Source organism: Eufriesea mexicana, unplaced genomic scaffold (assembly GCF_001483705.2).
Source record: "Eufriesea mexicana isolate 0111107269 unplaced genomic scaffold, ASM148370v2 scaffold124, whole genome shotgun sequence".
Taxonomy (NCBI): domain Eukaryota; kingdom Metazoa; phylum Arthropoda; class Insecta; order Hymenoptera; family Apidae; genus Eufriesea; species Eufriesea mexicana.
This window is the reverse complement of record NW_016908357.1, coordinates 2,696,996-2,721,851: the sequence shown is the minus strand read 5'-3', so window position 1 is coordinate 2,721,851 and position 24,856 is coordinate 2,696,996. Positions and strand designations below refer to the sequence as shown.

The 24,856-nt window shown below is 49.4% G+C and overlaps 1 protein-coding gene across 6 annotated transcripts in view; it reads left to right on the top strand.

Moving 5' to 3' along the window:
• FoxP (forkhead box transcription factor P) overlaps nt 1-24,856 on the top strand; it is a 193,509-nt gene that overhangs the window by 161,046 nt on the left and 7,607 nt on the right. For 3 of the 6 annotated variants that reach the window (XM_017911340.1, XM_017911339.1, XM_017911345.1), the window contains 10 exons: nt 13,247-13,834; nt 14,080-14,142; nt 15,571-15,820; nt 16,483-16,587; nt 16,772-16,928; nt 18,033-18,219; nt 19,428-19,716; nt 20,140-20,208; nt 21,540-21,616; nt 21,827-21,928. In XM_017911340.1, coding sequence (XP_017766829.1) covers nt 13,247-13,834; nt 14,080-14,142; nt 15,571-15,820; nt 16,483-16,587; nt 16,772-16,928; nt 18,033-18,219; nt 19,428-19,716; nt 20,140-20,208; nt 21,540-21,616; nt 21,827-21,928 — 1,887 coding nt within the window. Of the gene's footprint in view, nt 1-13,246; nt 13,835-14,079; nt 14,143-15,570; nt 15,821-16,482; nt 16,588-16,771; nt 16,929-18,032; nt 18,220-19,427; nt 19,717-20,139; nt 20,209-21,539; nt 21,617-21,826; nt 21,929-24,078; nt 24,210-24,856 lie in introns of all 6 variants that reach the window. The other 3 variants (XM_017911343.1, XM_017911342.1, XM_017911344.1) reach the window with 2 other exon arrangements.

Sequence of the window (24,856 nt, the reverse complement as noted above, 5' to 3'; positions counted from 1 at the left end):
CTGCTTTGCGTTCTTCTTGTTTGAGCTCTTTGGCCAACCAACCAGCCTCTTCGTCGTACCGACGCGATCTTTCCGTGCACCGGCTCGCGATGAATCCGACGTAAAAGCTCGATTCCACGAAGATTCTTATCTCCGACGATCCAGTTCGCTTCGTGAAAAAATAAACTCGGAGAAAAATCGAAAAGTCGTCGAATATTAACGGCGACGTTTATCGGTGTAACTGGAAGAGCTGTAACAACTCGATCCAAAAATAGGGGAAAATATTCGAGAAAGAGAAAATACTTTTTTCGGAATTAATACGCGAATCGTGGACCGGTATACGAGCCAGCAACGGATAGGCGAGGAAGCGGAGATCACGAAAGAGGGCCTTCACGGCAAGAGGTTGACGAAGGACATGGCGACTGGACCAAAAGGATACAGCCAGCCGGAGTGGAAAGACGATAAAATGCGCCACGTGTTACCGGGCACTTGATATTCATGCACGTTCGTCCGTAGCACGTCGAACCTCAACTAACGGATACCCGGCAATCTAATAAAGATAAAAAATAACGTCGACTCCTACTCTCTTGGACGATTCTCGCGACCCTTACCGGCGGCGCGAGTTATATTGAAAAATATATATCTCCCCTATGCTGACCCATCCGTAGCCTGCATATAAACTGCCCCCTTATGGAATCTGCGAGCAAGCGTCTACGAGGTATTAGAACGCTCGAAATGGTCGCGCCACTCTGTCACGGTCATTCCAGATCGTAGACTTTCCCCAACACGCCGGCCATTTTCACTCTGGACCTTCGCTATCCTGAATTCTCGACGCTGCTGTTGTTGACACGCGATCGGGTGATAAAGTCGAATACGATTCGCAAAGAAATCGAGCTGGATCGAGACCGGATGCATAGAAGATGCAAGAAAATTTGTATATTAGAAAAGAAGCGTAACGACGGTAACGACGACTGTGTGCCAGCGAGAAATTGGTACCATCGGGCGACTCGACTTCCTGTGTATAGACCAGCAGGTTTCGTCGCACCTCGAGGTATTTCCAAGTTCCATTGCACTGCTCCTCCGAGCAACACTCTGCGATTATGGCAAATTGCCACTGCATCTTGCTACGCTATCTACTGCGACTGGACAACTGGATGGTACTCTTTGGTACCTGCGACGAAGACGAAGAAGCCGTGGATGGAGTGCTCGGTGTCCATTTTCGAAGCAGAAGCGACTGGCTGGCTGGCTGGCTGAGATATGTCCCTTAAGAAGGACTGTGATCAAAAATAGCGGTGGAAGGTTTTCCATTCGCGACGGAGGAGAATGAAGAAGAGCAGGAGGTTGAAAAGAAGATGAAAAAGAAGGAAGAAGCGATGGGCAGGACGAATGTTGACACATCTGCTCTCGACGGGCGGCGCTCTCCTTTCAACTTCATGAACCGTGCCACGGCTATTATTTATTTAATGCCTCTCGTACCGCGTTACACAACTATTTACATAGAGTGGCTCGGTGTTGGGAGGACGGAGGATGCGACGTTGGACGAACGAGAAAGAAGAAAGATGGCCATATGCGAGTCTTCAACGCCCACGTATCGCGAACCCGGCTCCGATCGGACAGTGTACATAAGTGTGTACAAACGCGGAGAAACGCGGCCGATTTGTACAAACAATTCGACCCACATTGCCGAACTTGTACGCAACGCGGAATTTTCGCTCGATTCTCCGTATTAACAGTTTCTGCTTGTTTGCACGTTGCCCTCCTGCTTCCCCGTACCATTGTTCCCGATATCTATTTCGAATACGTTCGGCTCTACCTGCCTTTCGGGAGTCACGTCGCTCCACCGTTAGATCACGCGCATCCACGATTTAATTTTATCCGATCGATCGCCCGTACACGAATTAATTTATCGCCCATCGATCGTACAGATTTTAACGGGGGTTTCGATGAGACGGGAAGTCGCTCCTCGCGTGGTTCTGTTCCGATTCGCGAGCTGTCGCGGTGGCGTTCGTGTTTGCTGAATTTTTCATGGAAGATCGGAAACACGGCGACGATCGATCTTCGCGAAACGCCTCTAATCGCTTGGAAATATATACGCCGCATCCGCGTTGTTTATTACACGCCTCGGAATACTCGAGAATCGTATTCGGGGACGGAATCGGGCGATTCGCGTTCCGCTTGGAAAAGGGGTTGCCGCTACACGCGGAATAATGTTTATAACGCCCCGGTTCGCCGGAATTCGGAATTTGTTTCTTTATCGGCCATAATTTTCTGGAATCTACACACGAATAGGTCCCGCGCGTTGTACACGTAAGAACAAGGGGTGAGAGCCCGGTAGTTTCGGATACACAGGCCGTTGTATTGAAAAGCGAAGCGTCGTCTCCCCAATCGCATCGACAGCTCTCGACGACTCTAAAATTTTATTTGGCCCTCTTTCGCGGGGAAAAATGTTTCTCGAGGTGCTGCTCTGCGAGGCTTCTTTCCATGGCAAGGGGTGCGCTGTTTCTCCGGCTCGTTCTCTGCCACCCCTTTCCCATAACTTGCACGCCGCCAGATTTTTACATCGATAATATCAAATAAAGATCAAGGAATCCGTTTCTTCGTACGTCGCTGGTAAATTTATTAGCCGAACTATGGCCGAGTTATCCGGCTGGAACGTAGCGCGGGAAAAAATCGCCGACAATGGAAGGACGGGGGGGAAAAAAAATTGCCATCCACCACGTTCTATCCGCACGAAATGTTTCATGAAACTTGGGCACTGTGTTGACCAACGTTTGATATTAACAATGTGAAACGCGACCAAACACGCGAATAGAGGACAAAAAATTGAAGCTTTTTATTCTACCGTGCGAAGCGTTCGAGTGACTCTTATGAAACAAAGTTTAACCGTGTTTACAGGGTGCGGCCGGCAGGCTTTGAACGGCATAGAACGAAATAGCGCTCGAATATCTAGCATTGCGCGCAGGGGTGTGTTCGTGATAATTTGTTCAGCCAGGGTACATACATAGCTCACGGTGCATGTTCTTTAATCGAGGCGTGTTTACACGCGACGGGAAATTTCACTGAACGACCGTGACTTATCGCGGCAGAACAAGCATTAAGCGGGAATAAAAATTGAAATTAATCGGCCTTTGTGTTTCGTACATTCCGCTCGCTCGGTATCGTCACCGTCCACGATCTTTATATCAACCGAACTCGCAACTTCCCCGGAGAATTCTCGCCTCTTATGTATCCCCGCGTCTCCGTTCCTAAAGACTTTTCCGCGCCCCTGCCGTAGTCGAAGAGCAGTCACCCCTTCCATGCCCAAGTCGGAAGAACCTTGGCGTATAAACTTTTCATCGTGGGTGTCCGCGTCGCTTGTAGCCCCCATAAAAAGCAGCAGCGCGAGCAATGAATGATAAGACGTTAAGACGCCATGGTCCCGGGGCTAGGTTCGATCTCTCGTTTGACGCCGCGTAGAAGATCGTCGCGGGGGTTGGTGTCGCGTGAAATAAGAGACATACACGCGGACGCATTATGCGAAAAATATGGTAATAATATTGCCGGGGCCAAGCAAAACAGAGGCACCCTGCATATGAAATATGCGTGATGGTGCCTGCAACTCGAACCCCTGTTCAACCACCACCCCCCCTCGTCGTTGTCACCCGCCGTTTCGACGTCTCCGTTGTTCCAAGGAGAGAGGAGACGGACCAGCAACGACGATGGCAGCGGCACCTTTTCCACCCGGTTTTTCACCCTCGAGCCGTGCCATCCGCGTTTACTCCTTTTCTCTTTTTAAAGCACCTCATCCGGCGCGATCTTAGAGCGCACCCCGGATTCCGCTGGCAGCGTCGACTGAATACAAATGTGGCTTTCGTGTACCGAGAGGAAGCCTCTCGCGCTTCTCGCTTCCTCTCCCCGCCACGTTCCCTCCTCCCACGCGCAATTCTCGTCGAATTAGCGAGGAAAAACAGGGAACCACCCCCTCTGCCGCTTCTCTTTCTTCTTCCCGATTTCCCGGCGAAGACGTGATTTAGCTGGAAGCCCGTGGATGGAAATTCCGTCGACGAGATCCGAGGCCCGAGAAATCTTTCTCCCGGTCAGACGCCGCGTGTTTCCGGGGTTTAGGCGAGCTCGCGTTCAATTCCTGCGAATTGTTTTCGGAAATTCATTGCGCCCGTTGGTAATTTAATGATCGCGCGCAATCATAAAGAAATCCAGCGTATAAATTAGCCTTCGGCGGAGAGCATGCGGGTATCTCCACGGCGAGGTCCGAACATTATCATCGGACTAGAGTTAAAACGATTACTGTGTTTAATATTCATTTCGTTCGGCGTCTTGAATATTAATGTCGATATTAAAGAGAGGGCAGAGGAATCGAGCGCTAAGGCGCCGTAAGAGTACGCGAAGGGGTGACGCGATAAATGAATGTAAACTAGCAAAACCTGTGCCCCGGCCAAGGGAATCGAGCTTTCTCTCGTCGCGAGTGTACAACGGGTCGTTTCCAGCCATTGCAGAGAGCCACGCGGGGATTTTTCTCGTTACACGTATCGCGAGATCCGTGCCTCGATCAGCGGAGTTTTATTTTCGCGATCAATCAAGCCGGCCCGCCATGTTGGCTCGCGACGTGACCTTTCATTAGTAAAACAAGCGACCATCCCTTGGACCTGTTTAAAAGTCGCCTTATACTTCTCCCGATATTCCCCCGACGTCTTCCTAATTCCCGAGCCTCGAACAACCTGGCATTTTTCTCACCCCTTTCCGGCCTCACCCCTAACCGGCGACGTACCCTCGCGCCGGCCGCATGAAAAATATCGGATAATTTTCCGAGTCGGAAAATCTGCTGTTGCCGGACTTAATTGTATCATCAGAGGAACCACTCGGCTACCGGGGTGGCTTGAGTAATACCGTACAATTTTTAACCGCGATTTCCTCCGGTGTCTTAGTCCCCGGATGGGCTTCAGAAGGGTTCTTAATTCTTGCCGCGACAAATTCCATGTTCGACCTCGTCGAGAATTCCGAGCATCCCGAGAAACGAATAAATCCGCATTGCAGCGTGGAGAAACGCAGGTACGAAATTGAAATGAAAGAGAAATCCGGTTGTCTGCACGCAGCGAGAAGTACAGGGATGAAGTTCTGGGGGACGAAGAGTGGCGTGGAAGTTCGCAAAGAAACGAGATATCCCGGACGAGGGTGACGATCACCCTCGCGATACCCACTCGTGGAGCACCGGAAGTGAGCAGAGAAGCGGAGGAATGCAAAAGCGACGAGAGGTGGTGAAAAAAAGCAGCGGGGGAGACGCGGCGACCGGCTACAGTGTGGCAGAGGCGGAGAACAGAGGTCCGACGTCGGCCTGACGGACTCTCTCCCGTTTGTGCAAACAAACCAAAATGGACTGCGAATAAATATGCGTCTACGAGCAAAAGCGAACGCCCGTATGCTTGGTCATGATCCGTCCATGTACGAAGGGGGACCAAGAGGGTGAGAAGAGGGCGAGTCGCGCAGCGCGCGAGGGGGCGGAGTACGTCGGGGATTTAGGGACCTTTAATGGAGCTCGTCTGGCCGCGACTAGCAGAAAAGGAATTCGCTACTTTCCATTATTCACCACCTTCCGTCCTTTCTTTCTCTTCTCCGACTGGTTTTCACTCTTCCTTTTTTTCCTTTCCGAAAAGACAACTCCGAGCGAAATGGGCTTGTTCGAAAAAGCATCGATGGTCCCCTAGATCTCCTCGACGCATCCTTCGCGTCCTTTTTCTCTGGTTTCACCATCAACCGTGACCGAGAAATCATACGGGCACCTTATCCTTCCGCGAGGTTTCTCGTCAACCGCGTTAACGTTGCGAGTAAACGAAGACTCGAGGCACGGCGGGTCTTCCAGTTACCCCCTCCTGTTTTTCGCTGTCTGGCAAAGAAGCAACGAGATCCACGGAACAGGGGCGGAACGTCGAGGAACGAGGAAGAAAGGTCCTTTCATAATTCAGTCGACCACTAATTGATACTGAATTATTAACCGGAACGAAAGTAAAACACGGCCGCGCCGCCAACAGATTACACGGCGATTGCCTAAGGATGCGCGCCTAGACACTCAGCTTCCGGCGCAAAGAAGCCACGAGCGTTGCTCTAGGAAAACAATCCCCGTCTATCCGAGGCGTGTCTCTTTCTCGTATAAACGGCGTCGATATTAATTTCCCATCGGTCGTCCCCCCTGGACCGGTTCTTCCGAAGCGTTTACCCTCTTCAACCCCTATCTGAGAGCTGTTTGTGCAGCGGGAAGAAAACGACACGATGCATCGTTCCAGCCGTTCTAGCACGGGAAGAGTGGAAATAGTCTCGCGGGCGGTTCTTGCCGGCGAAGTTCGATTTAGAATCGAGAGCCCCCGGAAAACAGCAGCCCTCGTAATTTTTTCCATCCGCGTGGGACACGCGAGATGATTAATGGCGGGAAGACGGAGAGAAGAAGCGAAAGCCACGAGGAAAGAATAGCGCGATTACCCGAGTACAAACCTTGCCGGGGCCGCTGATGCAGTGGAGAAAAGGAAGAGCTGACTAAGGCAAAACCGTTCTCCACCCCCCACCCCCCTGCGCCCCTACGCTCTCATCCTCCTGTAAAGTCTCAAGGGTGGAAAAGAGTGGGACGCCGGTTACCACCAAGTGGATGTAATTTTTCCGTTGTTTGATTTTCATTAACGACTCGTGGCGCACAGGCTTGCAACGCTGTGCTGCCCCGACGATGGAAGATGGGGTCAAGAAACAGGGAAATTATGGGCTCCGCCAAACAGATACATCCTTTATTTCATTTTCTTCGACGGGCCAAGTCGGAAATTTCGCCCCCGGGGAGAACGCGGGAGCAAGGGGCGGGGGCTAATGGCGAAAGTTAGGCCTGGTCGGGGAAGAAACAAAATATTTCGCGTTTTATCGCTGCTTGTCATCGAGGGGGGGGGGGGGGGGGGGAGGCGGGAAAAAAAGAATGGGGGGAAGGAGTGGGAAAGAGAGAGAGGGAGAGCCGAAGGAGGCCAGAGGAAGTATAATGGAATAAAGTTTGCGTCGATTAAACACGAAATCGAGTAATCGCGAACGGAATAGCACTCGCGTGTCGTCTTCGTGATTCGCGAATATTCGAGGATTTAACTGCTTGGAATTTTTGGAAGAAAAAAGAGCGCGAAGGAAGCAGGAAGAATTCTTGATGGCCGCCGTATCGCATTTGAGAAACAACGGTGCGCACGTTCACCGGTGCACGCATAACGAAAATCGCTGAACCGGTGGATGTAAGCAAACCCGCAGAATGCCGAAATTACTCTCTTCGATGCACCCTCTGTCCCAGCTTCCTCTGTTATCCGTTCTCGTTCTCACCCTCCGTCGATCTCTCCCCAATTTTCCATCCCCCTCGCCCCTTTCTCGTCCTCTTCTTCCGCGCGCTCTCTGGCTCTGGACATCCCCGACCTTCTGTATCTCGCCTACCCAGCTGCGACACTCCCAACCTCTATGCGTTAATTCTTGTACATACAGACAGCGGATACCTACGGGAAAGGGTATACTTCTGGCAACGTTTACCTTGCATAATGCCGGCAATCTTTGTTTCCTTCTACTCCGCTTCCGTTTTTCCCGCTCGTCGTTCTTTCCCCTGCTCCATTGCGGTTTCCGCGTGGTTGATTTTACTTTTCCGCCACCGACGAGTTTACGATCAAAATATTCCGTCTCCGTGGTGCTATTACGATACGACTCCATTTTCTTATCTCGTCGCGATTAGAAAAATCCCGAGTAACCCAACACCTATCCAGTTTCCCCTAGAAGCGGAAGCTTCCGGTCGAAATAAATTCGACGGGATTCGATTCGCGAACAAAAGACACGCGAACGTATGACGAAAAAAAGGGAGCTCGTGGATAGAGATCGATCTCTTCATCAGATCGAGCAGTCGGAGCGACGCAAGGCACGAGGGAATCGAAAACGACGCGACCGGAAGCTGAGATCGTGCGGGCATCGGCAACGAGCGAATCCTACTAATTGATACCCGTGAAAGGCCGCCTCTGTACATTGTCAATCGACGATTGGAAAGAGACGAAGCCCAGGGTGAAAAGCAGTCCGGGGGGTGGTATGGTCGTGGCGACCAGCTAAAATGAACCTACGAAACGGGAGAACGGGCACGGGCCAGGTAACAACACCGAGCGAAAAGAGGAGGACGACTACGAGGACGAGAGCCGGAGTTTTTGAGAGGCTGACGAACCAATCACGGGACCATCTATAATGTACACAGGCCGTTAACGATGGAGCCCAGAGACATTCCGTTCGCTTGGTTCTAGCCATTTTCCAAATATCCAGCTGGCTAGCGAGTCGTCCCAGGAAACCTACCACCCCCAGACCGGGCTTGCTCACCCTTTTCTCTTTTCTATGGTCCTCTTCCTAGTCTCTGGTCCGGCTCGTCCGCCAGCGCAGACGTTCCCGGAATCGTTAATTCCTCTCAATATTGCAGGATCCTTTTCGAACGCGACGTCAAGTCGCTGCGCCATTTAGATGTCCACGTTTCCATGGAATAGCCACGGTCCATCGTGTTTCCAGGAAATTTTCCCGTTAATCGCGGTTTGCCCGATGGATCGATTTATTTTCTTCCGGATCTACCTAATCCACCGTCGAGTTCCAACGAGTCTGTCGAATATCGTCGTGCCCCGACCGACCGACCGACCGACCGACCGACCCCCTCTTACACGTTCTCCTTTCTTATCCGACGGGAAGATCGTCGTTGGAATCGCCTGGAATTTTCAGACGTGTCTGAACTGCGCAATGGTGTAACGATATAGAAGTAATCGGCGATAGTGGACGGAGAGGAGGCAGACGTGTCTTCGGAGAGACTCGTCGGTGTCCAAAGAGACACGCGTAGTTTCCCTAATTCCGAATTATTCGCCGGAATTCATAGGGACTGCGTGTGCGGCGAGTGGTGGAAAACGGGGCCGGGAATGGGGACTTTTCGGAGTAATTTGTATTCCACATTTCACGTGGAACTGCGAGGGGTGACGAGTGGAGGTACTCCTTCTCGTGTCTCGTCCTTCGTCTCTCCTGCCTTCGTCCTCTCTGTCCCTCTGCCCGGCGTTTTCACACGCGGCCTGCTCTCTCGCCAGAAGAGACTTACAGTCGCGCGGCGTGTATAAACGGCGGCCAGGGAGTAACGTCTGATTATGCGAACGCATGGCTGGTCGTAACGCGATTTAATATTAAAATATTATGACAAACGTCAACAGGAGGCGGGTGTAAAGAGACGCGTCTCTGATTGGCCGTCGACGTGAATACGAAACGAGAGACGGGGACACCTCGCCAACCCTTGTTTTGTACCCCGGGCGCTGTTCCATTTTCCCCGCTGTCACGCCAAAAACGACTTTACACGTTTCGATAAATTGCTCGAGTTTTAATCACGCTCTTGCCGTCCCCCTAACGACCACGTTCGAAATTTCTCCTTCCTTTCGCTCTTCTTCCAAGAGACTCCTCCCGATGGCTCCTTCGCGGAGGCTCGTTTCAACGCGCGCGACTGGAAAACGAGGGGCGAAACGGACGACGAACGCGCGGAATTTTTTCTCTTTTCGCATGATGGGTTAAAACGTTTCGATATACGAAGGAGGAATTGGTGCGTTCGCTGCACAGGTATTACGATGTTAAAAATCAATCAAACACCGGGCTCTCTCTCTCTCTCTCTCTCTCTCTCTCTCTCTCTCTGTGGAACCGTGCACAGAGATTCGAGCGGGAATTTTAATCAATACATACATAATAGAATATTCCTGCTATGGCGTATCGCGGCTATGAAAATATCACGGTTAACAGATCCAAAAGGGATGTTCAATATGGAATGCGAGGAAAAGCTAGAAGGTAAATCCGATTCGGATTTGTGGAATAAACGGATCGACAGTGCAAATCGCCGAATTTTTCCCCTGGACAACTCTCTCTTTTTGTCTCTCTCTCTCTCTTTTTCTCTCTCTCTCTCTCTCTCTCTCTCTCTCTCTCTCTCTCTCTCTCTCTCTCCCCTTTTCCCTCCCTTTTTTCCCTCTTTTTTGTATTTTCTCCCGCAGCAAGTGTCCCGATGACATTCGAGGCTAGTCTCTGTGCGTGCAGTGTAATTGGCGCGTATAAAACGACGCTAAATAAACACTCGGCACACCCGTGGCGAACGTAACGAGTGGAACATCCGCGATACCGTATCGATTTCCATCGAACTGTGCCGAAATCGATCCATTTTCGACGTCCCGAACGCGAAACCTCGTCGCTGCTTAGATATCCCCGGACGTCGCCGCGCGCGGCCAAAGATATTATTTTATCGATTCGCCACGCGAGTCCCCGATGCTATTCTCGCCGTCGCATTCTCTCGATTCGTCGATTAAAATAAACAACCGGCAGCCTCGATGCTCCTTCCCGCCATCCAAATGAGGCTCGCGTCGGACTGTCGCGTATTTCACGAAATCTCGGCTGAGTCACGAGCATGGGAGCGGCCCTGAGCGCGGGCCACGGATAGTTTCGACGCTTTTCAAAGACAGATGAAGCGGAAGACGAAGCGGCAGGATCGAAGGGGTCTCCAGCAGGGGGGAAAATCGAAAGTATAAAGACGGAAACCGAGGAACGGGGACCGGGAGAACTCATATACACGGGCGGGCGCACAGTAGTTCGGTGCGGTTCTCCCGAGGCATGGGAAGAGGTCAGGGGAGCTGGAATAAATCCAAACAGTAAACAGAGAGAAAACGAGCAAGAAATATATATATATATACATACGTATATATATATCGAGAGAAAAAGAGAGAGAGAGAGAGAGAGAGAGAGAGAGAGGATGGCAAGGTTCGCGGGGGTGGATGGTCGGTGAAAATTCTAATATATAAAAGATATGAAGGTCTGGTGCGACGAGACGACCACGTAGCAGAGGCACGGGGCTGAAGTCGAAGGAGCCTTCGGGATTCAAATAAGTGGCGTTACCGGAGCCAGGAAGGGGAGGAAAGGGGTCGAAGGAATCTGAACAGCCAACAACAAGCGCGGCTCCCCGACCTTTATTTAACCTTTTCTTAAAAGAGTCTTAGGAGTCCCTCTTATCTGTAGTCGATGGCCCTTCAACGTCGGCTCTTATACTTTCATTCTTTCCGTACCCTTATATTTTTTTCCTTTGGCCCCGGTCGTGTACACACGTCGAGCTTCATCGTCGTTACCCTCTATACCCCCAGCCCGTTCGCCCCTCCCCCTTGGCCCCCATTTTTTTCGTGGCCTGAACCCACCCTCGACGCTGCTGCGCGATTTTCCACCCCTTTCGGCCAGGGTGACACGACGGCGCGTCGGACGTTCAAGATTCTTCGTTTCTTCGTTAGAACGGAAGCGACGTAGGTGGAACGGAGCGAGAGGAGAGCGGCAGAGAGAGAGAGAGAGAGAGAGAGAGAGAGTAACGGACTCGGTATTAATTAGCGAATTAAAGGATCGCGATCTAGCCAGGGCGGTGCGTCTCTGGGCTAAAGTGGATTAAAACCTCCTGCCGATCGTTGCTTTTCATTAATTTCGTTGAGTAAACGGCCCTGTCGCTCGCGCTCCTCGCCTCTCGAATCCTTTCTTATTGTTTTTTCCAAGGCGACCGGCCGACTCCTCGGGGACGTTTCGAAAAAATCCCCGTTCGCCAGAGTCGAACCGTCAGCGGCGGATCCAGAGGATCCGTGCAGCCACGGACGGATTTTTCCTGAGAAGAATCGTGGATTTTCCACCGACGACTCTCCTCTGTTTTTCCACCGTGCGTTTTTTCCTTCCGCCTCGCTTCGCTTCGAACTTCGGAGACGAAACGCCGCCACTCCTGACTAAACACTGATAACGCCCTGCGCCTCCCCGTGGGGACTTTCTTTGCATGTTATAAACATACGTAATCGTACACAAATAAGATTAGCATAGGACTCGCGGCGCCGGGTTCGACCAAGAGACACACGCTTTTCACGCTCAGGGAAACAATCGCGAGGCCGACTTTCCATGCCGAATCGAGAGAAACGTGGAACGCGGAGAGAAGAGCGGAGAAGAGAAAGAGCAGAGAGCCACAGAGGAATCCGTTTTAAATTTATCTCTGACGAGTCCCTGTCTCCGTTACTTTCCTCCTTTCTCTCTCACCCTCTATTTTTCTCTTTTTCTCTCTCTCTCTCTCTCTCTCTCTTCCTCGATTCGCGATTCGACGAAAAGCGTGCGCTCGCTCGCACCCAAGCGTGGTCCACCCAAGACCGACCTTCGATCGCGAGGCGACTTTTGACGATTCACCGCGCGTCTCCGTTGTTCCGTTCGCCCGGAATCGGCTCCGCGCCACGCGGAAACGCGGCTTCGAAGCGGGCATTCTAAGCAGCCTGGATGACAGAGGCGTGCTTGCTCGTTTCGAGGAATCGAAAACAGGTCCCGAAGCAATTTACAAACAAGTGGAAGTCTTACGAGACGCTTCTGCAAACACGATTAAGCGGGAATGGAAGAAGTGGCCGAGTCATTGTTGGCTTGGACAAGCCTGTCATTCTTCCTGGTATCGATCAGCGAATGATCGGGCGAGGAGGAGTGGAAAAGATTCTAGAAACTCTCGATAAGTCCTGCCGTGGCATTAACTCGTTCCCTCCGCGAGATTTCGAAGAGAAACATCGAGGAGAACGGAAGAGGGAACCGGTAACGCAATGTTCCGCCTTTACACTCTGCAATCTACTTGATGATAGAACTTAATAAAACAAATCCCGCTGCGTAAACAACGAAGGAAGGAGACTCGAGTCGACGCGATTCAGACAACAGCGAGTTTTCCTCTCGGTGTTCTCGAAGCCAGCCAATGATGACGGAGGATACCAAGACATCTCGGGCTCGAATACCATTAGATAAGATCAATATTGCTCAAAACACGCTGGAAGTTTAACGCGCGCACATTACACGGCATTTATATCATGAATATTCCGCCCCGGGGCTTCTTCTTCCCTCTTTTCGTTCTCGCCCGGCTTCTTCGTCCCTTGCAACAACCATCTCTAGCAACCCTTCTTCTCGTTATCTCGCGTTTCGCTTCGTACAAGCACCGGTGTCGCCAAAACAGAAACTCCTTTATCTCTTATTAAACGAAACCTGAATTTAAATCACCATTGCCGGAGCGTCGTCTCGCCGCGAATTTTTCCACTCCGATTTTTCCGTCCTACCCCCCGAAAAATCGCTAGAAATAAGTAACCTTTCCCGAACCCATTTATAGTTTCATAAAAGAAGAAAAAGAAGGAAGAGAAAAAAAAAAAATATCAGAGACAGCTCGCAACCGACTTTGATCGAGCTCTCGATCTCCATTTTCGTATTGCAGGCTACTTCGCTGTTTGCAGCCCTGAAGCAGCAGCAACAACAACAGCAACCGCGCGACAGTGTCCCCTCGTCGAGGGAGCGCGAGAACCGAGAGCGAGATCGGCTGTCGGTGCGTAGCCGTGAGAACAGCCGGAACGAGCTCGGTGGCGGCGTGACGGAGCAATCGCAGCAACCGCAGCAGCAACAACAGCAACAGGAGCTCACGATCGAGTATCAGAGCAATGGAAAGCTCAGTCCCGCTGGGCACACAGTGACAGCAGCACCCATGACCCAGCAAAAGCAGCCTATCATCACGCAGCAATCGCAACAGCCGAGTTCGGGGGCGCCTGGTCCCCAACCGAGTCCTCATCAGAGTCCACAGGCCCCTCAGAGGGGGTCGCCGCCGAATCCTTTGCAAGGTCCTCCGCCGGGAGGGCCGCCAGGGGCACCACCCTCGCAAAATCCCCCGCAGATGATGCTCAGCCCGGCTAGCGGCATCCATCAGATGCAACAGCTGCTGCAGCAACACATACTCAGCCCGACGCAACTGCAGTCGTTCATGCAGCAGCACTCGCTGTACCTGCAGCAGCAACAGCAGCAACACCATCAGGTACATTCTTTTCTATCTTTTCTCTGATCGCGAGAAATCTTTTCCAAACTTTTCGTTTGTCGATGACGTATCGATAGACAACGGTCGCGAAGATTGACAGCCTTTTCACTGTCAATTGGCTAGAAATTTTTTAAACGGGCTCGCACTTTGTCGAGCATTATGCGTAACTTTAGGACGGAAATATTTTGCGAGTGACTCACGTGGTTGAATCATCGACTGAAATTGGATTGATTCTATTCTTGCAGGACTCCGCGTCGGAGCATGCGTCCAATCAGGAACGATTCGGTTACTTCTCGTCTCTCAAGGACGTAAGTATTCCATTCTTTGGATCTTCATTGTCAATGCTTACAAGCGGAGGTATCTCGGGTTTCGTTGCTCCGTTCTTCCGAGTTTATTGTCTCGTTCCGGCAGGGTACATTAGCGAAGTTTGTCCCTTTTATCGAACAAGCATTGCATCTTGGCATGGTTAAACATCCCCCGGATACTCTGTCGGGTAAACAGACCGCCTTTTATCACCCGCCGTCGGCCATTGATAATTTTAATTATAAAAAGTGTCCGTTTAGTGGACCCGCGTTCCCCTTCCCTTTCTCGTCCTTTGACTAAACTTGTACAAACATTGGGACAACCTTTCCAGGATAACAGCCTCTCGAAGAATGTCTCGAGCTATTCGCCCCGACATTCTCGGATAAAACTGCCTCCTAGAGATATTCGGAAATTCCAAACATTCTACAACCTCCATCGCGCACCTACGGCGAATTATCGAGATTTTTCCTTTCCGACTCCTCCGTCGCAGCGAGGAATTCTACCGGTGCAATGTTGACTATAAAACTGTCGGATAATTCGCGATTTCGCACAGCGGGCCTGGGAATTTCGATGCTCAGCAAACAGTGCGCCTCTACCTCTCGACCTGCCGTCGCGTGTATCGTTGAAACTGTACATATTGTTCCTCGACTCGATATTACCTTCGATTCTTGCCATTAAAATTTTAAATATCCACGCGGAATGGTTCTTACACGTCTCCCGTAAACAGCACAAAGGACGTTTCAACGCAAATACGTATCGTCGGTTTGCACACAGGCTCTATAGCTTCAATGGAGGCATCAAATATTTATTTAGCGGCATGGCCTGACCGGTATCCTTTACTCTACAAATTTAGACAGTCCACTCGGACAGATTATTGCGAGAGCTCGCGCGAAAGGCGATCTCAATTACCGAGAATTTAACGTACTTTGATCACTGTGATCGCGAGACGGTACCGCGATTCGGATATGCCCAGCGAGGGAAAAAGGGCCTCTTTAACGAAACCTCGTTCTGTCTCGTTAATCACGCGGTTCTGGTTTCTACTATGATACTATAAGGGGCGCCTACTTCGGCGGGTTTGTTTTAAAATATCCTCCAGGCTTAGAGACGGCGGGGGATGAACACGGAGGGGATGAGGTTAGCAATTAAGCATCGCCATCAGCCGTTGTGTCTCGTTGTTTGTCTTCTGGCTACCCATCAACTGCCCCCTGTCTTCTTCTTCCCTTCCCCAGCGAATTATCCGCGTCTGAGATTTATTCAGCAGCGTCAAGATGCAACTTTTCCACCCCTCGGTTTTTCTCCTTTCTTCAACGCGCAATTTCCCCCGCGAGAAGTGCCCCTCGTCCTCCAGGGTCATCGTCGTTACGCGTGTAAAAGTCTCGGGGAATTTTAAGGGACTAGTCGCCGCACGGTTGGTACACGCGAAATGCTTGCAGCACCAGCACCAGTTCGCGGAGCTGGGCAGGAAGAAGCTGGAGCAGGCGATACAGCAACTGCAGGAACAGTTGCAGCTGAATATGATCCAGCAGACGCATCTGATGCAAACCGCGGACAAGAAGAAGGCATCCGTTCCGCTTCAGCAATTGGGACTTCAACAGCAACGCCTGATACAGCAGCTACAGATCACGCAGAGCCAGTACCTTCTTCAACATGGCCTGGGTCTTCAGGGTCACAATCCTTCTTCAGGTACGAATCGAATCGTTCAATCGTCGACGAGAGAATACTCGATCCTCGAATTTTTTAAAGATTCTCGTATTTTAAAAGTAATCTGTGCCTCGAACAGCTAGAAGCAATCGTTACGAGTAAGTAATTCCCGTAAGTAATTACCATAAGTAATTACCATACACGCGTACACGTACGGAACGAGTAATTTCCAAAGTAAGTTGATACTGGAGGCGACCTCCTGATTTAAACAACAATCCACCAAGCCAACCCCGAGTCTCCGGTCCCGTCGAGTAATCTACCCCCGCACTTTCTCATTTTCCACTTCACCCTGGGCAAAACTTTCCGCACAGAAGTGTTTCGGTTGCGTCGGATCTCGTTCCGGCGATGTTTTTCTTCCTGACGCGCGTACAGAAAGCAAGGAGGATGGGTGGAATAATAGGACGGGGACCAGGAAAACGACAGAATCCTCATTCGAAGTGCGCTCTTGCTGCTTTTCGATTCGAAAATTCACGCGTGAAGCAAACTTTCGCGGTATTTTACGATAAACTGCGAAAGAAGGGACGCGAGAGAGATTCTCTCGTTCAGCCTTGTCCTTCTCCTTGTTTTCTCGCGACACCTTAGTCTCCGTTATCTCGCCTCTTTTCTAGCGTAGCTAATACGAAATGTATAAATACTTTGACCAGGTCTGCAACCTAACGAAGGTCTACCAATGTGGAAATCGGACACGTCGGATGGTCCGGAATCCCACCAGAACTCGAACGTTCCAAAATCCGTGGCTGGACTCAATGGTAAACAGAAATTCTCCTCCCGTCAAACGAGACTCGAGTTTCCCTTTGTACTCTTAATATCGCTCCCCCTGTTGCCCCAACCCTTGGTCCCCATCCGCCCAGTTCTTTTCGTTCTTTCTTTTGCTTTTATTTGGAAAATGCGACGTTCGTTTCCGGACTATCGCAGGACTTCTCAATTCGACAGTGTCGAGTCGGCGGTCGGAGATGAATGGAACCACTCCACTGGACGAGAAACCGCTGGACGTTTCCTCCAACGACAAGGTTCATCCCCTGTACGGCCATGGGGTCTGCAAGTGGCCAGGCTGTGAAGTTATTTGTGAAGACTATCAAGCATTTCTTAAGTGAGTCCACAACTTTCTTAAACTTCCTTCGACCTTTGTCGTTCGTTCCGTAAGGGCCAGAGATACCGAATCGACCATCCCCCGACCTTATTAATTTCTTGGAAACCGAGCAAGGGCACGGACCACGGATTTCGTGCGTTCCTCCTTCGTTTTCCCTCCCCATTTTTCGAGTTCGACGACCGATCCGAAAACGATTCGAAAACGATTCGGGATCTCTGGTGTGTACCATCGGAAAGTAGGTAAATCCCAGCACGGCAGACGGGTTAGAGTGTCGTCCTTGGGACAAGGGAGAAGGAAGGGAGACGGAAAGAATAAAGTCGGCAATTTCGTGCGGCGGAATGAGTTAGGCGAAGGCGCTGCTCGCGGAGCTGGGTAGGAAGTGTAGAAAAATCGCTGGAGTCAGCGTATCTCATTGACATCCGGCACCTTCTCCATCGGTTTCAAAGCAGAGGCAGCATTCGCCTCCCTCGTTCGACGGCAATCCCTAGTAATCACGCGGCTCGTCGCCGCGAACTCCCTCAAACAAGCCGTTACTTAAAAAAGGATGGGAAAAAAAAGGAAAACGCTAATTACCTTTGTCTCATTAATATTCACGACATTCGACCGCATCGTTATGCCTCTCGGTCTAATCCCCTTCCCCCTGTCCCCTGTGCCCCTTTCCACGGACCTTCCCGTATTCTTGGTCTTAACCAACCTCTCCCTCCTTGCTTTCTTCACCCTCTTCTACCCTTCGCGATACAGCGCCGGCGACGAAGAAGGATTACGGAAATTCTTAAATACGGAATCTCGTTGGCACCCCCTCTCTTCTCTCCGCCGACCCATCGTCGAGCTCGATTCTTTTCCGTTGTCCCGTGGGGGTAAGATCCGCCACGGTCAGAGACAAACGTTTCTTTGTAACACCGCTCAGCTTTGATTTCCCCGTAAACGACCCGACATTGCCCGTAACATAATTTCGTTGGTCCTCGCCCACTCGGGACGAAGGATTCACAGGCGAGAGAGAGAGAGAGAGAGAGGGGGGGGGTTGTTCTCCGCGGAAGATCTATCGGACGGGGAGCTACGCGAAACGTTGGTACGGGAAACTATACTGGGAAAACGATATTGCAGGCACTTGAACACGGAGCACACGCTGGACGACAGATCGACGGCGCAGGCCAGGGTTCAGATGCAAGTGGTCTCGCAGCTGGAGATTCAGCTGCAGAAGGAACGGGACCGGTTAACCGCTATGATGCACCATCTGCATGTGGCGAAACAAATGGCTTCCCCCGAACCACCAAAGTCGTCCGAGTCATCGGTGAGTGTTCGCGTTACGAGCGACGATTATCATAGAGTGTACCGTGAAATAATAGAAGCACGTTTTGCATACGGGAGCAGTTTCCAAGCTGTAGTGCTGTCCAAGCTGTGCTCGATGCAATAAGGAGGTTCGCGGACAGCGCTAAAGTAGCCATTAGAAACTGCTCGATCGGAAGTTAGCGTAGAAAAACAATATGTCAGCGTAAATTATAGCGATGGCAGAGTCGTATACGCACGATATGGATAGCAATAATCGTAAGGTGGCAGGTTATGCGGTCTGGTCTCGTCGGTCGAGCGTCGGGCGAGCGTCGTAGGAACGTCGTAGAAACGTCGTAGGAACGTGGCGCGGGGCCGGAATCCGGAAAAACGTTTCCTAACGATCGTGTCGGGATGGTAAACTCTTCTGGTAGGACCGGGGGCCGTTCGGTAGTCGTAAAGCCAGATTTTCACGGCGCTGGGGAATTTTACGAGCTTTCGCCGCGGCTAACAACAACGCCAGTTTCAGTTTTAACGCGCCGCCGAGTAGACTCGCTAATTTATACATAAAGTTTGCATTAATAATTCATCGGGTCCTCGTTGATTTTATATCGCCTTAATTAAAACCTCTAACAAGTCCGACAGTCGGAGAATACCAATATCGCATTAGCCCTTTCCGCGCGCGGCTGCGTGGCTCGTCCTCTCTGGCCGACTTAATTATTTTAACGCGAAAGGGAGGAGCCCCGCCCTCCGCGGCGTTCGGATCATCTCTGATATCGAGACCGTTCCTCTCGAATATTTCATATCAACATATTCCAATGTGACTTGTTCGTTAATAAAAAGACTTCCCGCCGTATTATGACTTTTTATAACCAACTATAAAACAAAGGATATCCTGTAACGAATAATATTACTACGCCGGTAGTTCCACGTTGCTTCTCTATCCTCTTTCGCCCCGTTAAACCGACGTGTCCTCGTTTTTTCAGAGATTCTTCCTTTTAAAGTTTCAGCCACGCATGCACGCACGTATCGCGAGTCGTTTATTCGGATTAACGTGCGCGAAGGGAAGGATAACAGACGTGCGAGATATTTCGCAAACAGGTCACTGGCTGTTCGAGGTTTGTCCACGGGTAGAAAAAAGAAATGCTCGACGATATTCAGAAAGCGTGCAAATAATGGCCAAAGGCGTTTGATCCGAGCGCGCAACGCGTGTGTCTGTTCTTCTCTTTCCAGACGGGCTCGAGTATACCAAAGTTAAATCTCTCTACGGCTCTGATGAGCCAACCACCACCGAACTTCAACGTCTCCCAAGTGTCCACCCTGGTCTCGGCAGTGAGGTCGCCAGCAGTGCCGCCATCGGTCGGAGCACCCATGCCACCCATTCCCAACATGTCCAACATGTCAGGGATGCCTCCGCTGTCGAATATGGCGGGCAGTATGCCCACGATGCCGACCATGCCCAGCATGGCCGGGCCCATCAGACGACGTATCAGTGATAAATCCGCGCTTTCCTCGGTAGGAGGTAAGGTCTTCTCGTTTCCTTCTAATTCCACCGTTACGATCTTGTCTTTCACGTGTTCCTAATTAAGTTATTCTCCACGTGGATCGATCTCCGATCTCGGTGATAAACCGGTTTAATCGGTTCGATCGAGAACCAGAGATATCGCGATTAAAATAATTTCACGCCGTTGGACACGCGCGTTCTTCCGTTTTTCACCCGCGATAATGATAATTTAGGCGAGAATAAACGTCGATTAGTCGGTCTCGAAATAGCCGCGATAGCTGTCGAGATTCTCGCGCGGTTTCACTCGCGGTATCGTTCTTTCACTACCGTTTTCCGTGCACGCGAGTTTTTATCGCGTTGCGAGATACGAGGATAAGAGAAAAATGGATTGAAATGTGAAACGAAAGACATGTGAATTCAGAAATTGAATACTATTCGTAGGACTGTATGACGAGGGCACTGTAAGGCGCAGAGTAGCCGTCGATAGATCTGGAATAGATATTAACGAAGGTAACGATTTAACCAAAATTCAGTCGGGGAAACGCGCGACCCGTGAAATGCTATATTTCTTTTCCTCTTACTTCGTTTGAGAAACGGTTAAAATTATCTTGACCTCGAGTTAACATAATTTTACTGCAGCCAATGGTGAATTTATCCGTCCAATGACCAAAACAATTACACGCGTGTGTATCTTTTTAACAAGCATTTCTCGGTTCGTTCTCATGGAATACGCCCCGACAAAAAGAAAATCCTGTAGCAAATGCTCTTTACGGTCCTCTCTTGATCTCGTGCCTTTTTTTCCTGTCGTAAACTCTCTACCACACGCACAGATTTATTCACGGTAGCGACAGTGTCACACGAGCTACAATGTTCGACACCTTTTTGGCGACGCAGGACGAACGTACTAGGTATTATCGACAACGAAAGGTGCAAAGAATCGAGCCAATAACAGAAAACAATGGAAAAGAGAAAATTTAACATTAAAAAAAAAAAGAAAAAAAAAAGAAAAAAGAATTTATAAATTCTAAACATACGCCAGTTCGAACCTCTTTCTTACCGATGCTTCTGTTGTTTCCTTATTTCTTGTGCTGCCCGCCCTCCCCACCGTGTAGGGCTGCCCTACATGCTGGAGCGTGCTGGCCTTGACGTCCAAAAAGGTACTGTCAACCTTCTTTCCACGCTCCTTTGGTGGCTTTAAGGATTTTCTTAAAGGGTGCAGCCTTGCATGCGGGAAAACTTTACCCCTTTCACCCAGTCACTCCCCTTTTCTCCCGTAGAATAGAGACTTGGATACTTCAATCGTCATCCCCGATTTTCTATAGAGAGGGATGAACGAGGCTCGACAAGGAGTATCGGCTTCCACCTACCCCGAGTCATCCAATCGCTTCACGCTTACTCTTTCGTCTAGTTTTAAGAATGTCGTAAACGGTTTCGTTTCGGTGTTCGTTTCCCGAGCATGCGTCCACCAGCATATACCGATTATCGTTTCGCGAGAACTGGATCAATCGTCGCGCGATTACCCCTTTGCTTTTACATCGCAGACACGCTGCGCGTCGAGCGCAAAATTGAAAAAAAAAATATTTATAGAACACGCGGTAGCTTTCCCGAAACGTTTGCTTTCAATGGGGGTAACCATCTCTTGGAACGGAGCTTATGCCATTAGTGTACATTGCTTGTTAGTTGTAAATCCGAACGATCAGCCTGAGTCGCGCGAGAAGAGAGATGGTGTCGATGAACTCTTTCACCCCTACGACAAACGCCGCGTAACCCACCCCCTCCCACCATTCACACGTTCGCCACATTTTGGGAAACACAGCGAGCTAAGCTTCTCGATCTTTCAGATATTCAACAAAATAGGGAATTTTACAAGAACACCGACTTCAGACCGCCGTACACGTATGCGTCATTAATCAGACAGGTGAGTGAACCATTCGATACGTTAGACGTATTCCTTTGGCGTCCTGAATAATTCAGATCTTGAACGAATTGTCCGATAAGAGCATCCCTCTTAGTCGGTTTAATTTTCGAAGGAACACTCGAAACCGGTGAGGATTAATTTTACCCGTCCCCCCGTCGAGAAACGTCAAATCGAATCGCGAATTTTTTCCTCTTCTTCTCTGCTTCGCAGTCGATCATCGAGTCCCCGGAGAAGCAGTTGACGCTGAACGAGATCTACAACTGGTTCCAGAACACGTTCTGTTACTTCCGGCGCAACGCAGCAACGTGGAAGGTATATCTCTTCACTATAGTAACAAAGTAAAAATCGTTTATAGGAAAAAGGAGAAAGGAAAGAAAGGAAAAGAAAAGAAGGTACGACAGTCTTGGAATTTGGAAATTTAAAGTTCGTTTTGAGGGTTGGGCAATCGAGGGGTTACCATCCGCGAGTGATCGCTCGATTCTGTTTCCAAAATCGCGTGTCACTTCGCGATTCGAGTATCTCGCATTCGATCCCGTTTTTCGCTAACCACTCGAGCACGCGATTTTAGCAGCATTAGCAGCAACCGCGTGGAATCGTAAAGAACTTCGGTATAAATAACCGATCCGAAAGCGAGAAAATTTCGGGATTACAATTTTGTCGATGTAACCAAAAATTCGCCGTGCTACCCGTGTGCATCTAGGAAGTCTAAAATAATTTTCTCCTCTAAATGGATGAACTCAGCGTGGCTCGAGTTATGCAACGTTTGATTGCAAGTCACAAAGACGAAATGACTGGTCGTGCAATTTGCATTTACGAGCAGATTAAGCTGAATGCGTTTTAACTAGAAAGGATGAGCTTTCAAGAATCTCAGATAATCTTACGTATTAATTTGAATTAACAGGCTAAGTGATGTGCCCAGCAGACGAGCTGGTAACGATAATTGTGTTGCTTTCCCGATTTAAGGGGGAGACTCGGTAACATGTGAAATACTACGTCGTGTTGCGATTCATTTGTCATCTATCGCGTCTCTTCTCGTCTGCCAGCCCCCCCGCAGTTGCTTATAATAAGAACCGTCCATTGGATGAATTTTACTCGGGTCGTTTACTAACAGAAATCGAATCGAGGAGCGATGGATCTCGATGGATGAAATCGTAATGCGATCACATACACGATACGCTTGTTGGCAAGAGTGCGCGCGCGCGTGTGTTTTCTGCGTGTGTGCGAGTGAGCGTGGAAGTAATCGACGTTTGCCATGACGCTTCGCCTCGCATGGTTATGTGTATCTGAAAATTTTCAAAGCAACCACAGGTTCGACGGATCATCCGACAGAGGAGGAGCAGCCCAGACTCGACGGCCCGGAGGATCCACGTCTTCCTCGCCGATGGAGACCGTGGCCATCCACGCGACCTTCTCGTACAATCTTCCTCAATTTCTTTTATATATATTATTTTCTCATTTTTTTATTATTTTTTTTTACTCTTTTTTTTTCTTTTTTTTTTTTACTTCTTTTGGAATTTTGTACGGCCCTGCGGCATGTATGATTGTTGTCGTTGCCCCTAGACTTAGATGACTAGCTGTGCATTAACGATAAAGGAATGCCACATTATACCGTGTATCTTTCGATTAATCGTTTTGGTTCGTTATGTCCTCTTACGGCCTTGTCATTGCGCGACCATCGCCGGGTATCCTTTGCTGCTCACACACGACGTTACTACTAATTCACTCTTCAATCAGTATTCCGTTTTTTCTCCGGTGCTTTCCTTGCTCTCTACGTCGAGCCGTTTCTTAAGTTCAAGTTAGAGACAGCCTGTCAGGCTGCCACTTTAAATCCACGTGACATCCGCGTCATCTTATTCCCGTTGTCATGTCATAATTCTATCGGTTCGCAGAATTAGAACGTGTTAAAGTGATAGCCTGAGTCATAGACATGTTCCCTCACAAGAAACACGTTACAGCTTGTCTAAAGTTCGATAGACCGAACAGAAATACCAGAGAAAAGTGTCAAAGATCCCGTGCAACAGTATCACACCTTATCCTCTCGATGTTTCTCCGAGACAGACAGAATATTATCTCATCCACCCTGTCGGTTTTATCACCATCATCATCGTCGTCGTCGTCTTCGTCGCCTTCGTCGTCGTCGTCGTCGTCGTCATCGTCGTCGCAGTCGTCGTCGTCGTCATCGTCGTCGTCGTCGTCGTCGTCGTCGTCGTCGTCGTCGTCGTCGTCGTCGTCGTCGTCGTCGTCGTCGTCTTCGTCGTCGTCGTTCTCTGACGCCGGGGATGACGGAAATACCGACTGTATAAAAAAAAGAAAAGAAAAGAAAAGCAAAAGAAAAGAGAAAACAAAAAAGAAAGATTACACGCCATCGAATCGTGTTCCCCGATCGACAGCCGGCCTCGCGATTGAGTTGGCTTCGTTCGTTTTTTGCGTTGCTTATTTAGTCTGTGTATTATTTTGTATAGAACGCAGTGCGACACAACCTGTCTCTCCACAAATGTTTCATGCGAGTCGAAAACGTGAAAGGCGCCGTATGGACGGTGGACGAAGTGGAGTTTTGCAAGAGACGTCCTCAACGCGCTTGCAGCACGACCGGGTACGTTGCCCCCGTCCCACCGACAAAAACAAAATTTTACAGCCGCGATTTTTATACTCTTTATTCCGTCTCTATAGATCTATACTTCTATATATTTATATTTACGACATATATTATATATATATCTATTTCTTTCTCTGTCTCTTTCTATCGATATCATTATATAATAATCTCCTGGCCCCCCCAAAATCGATTTACCAATAACCGGTTCAGACCACAATCCGAAATAATCGGCCTCGGTCGCATCCCTTCTCTTTACTTCTCTCCCCTTGTCCTTGGTCAACGAGTTCCCTTCTTTGTTTTTTTTAAATATATATTTATATATATATATATTATATTTCTATATATTTCTTCTCTCTCTATCTGTGTCTTTTTACATATTTATATAGATATTTATATAGATATATTTATACATACTCTCACTTATTCGCTTTTACTCTCTAATTACATACTCGTTCCGCTAACCCATTCTCCCCGCCCTTCATGTTTATACTGCCAAGTTTTTTACAATCTTTTTATCTTTTATATATATATATTAATATACGTATTTTTACATTTTTATATATATACATTATATATATGTCGATATTTATATATACATTTATATATATATTCAATAGTGTTTAACGTTCTATATTTTTTATATA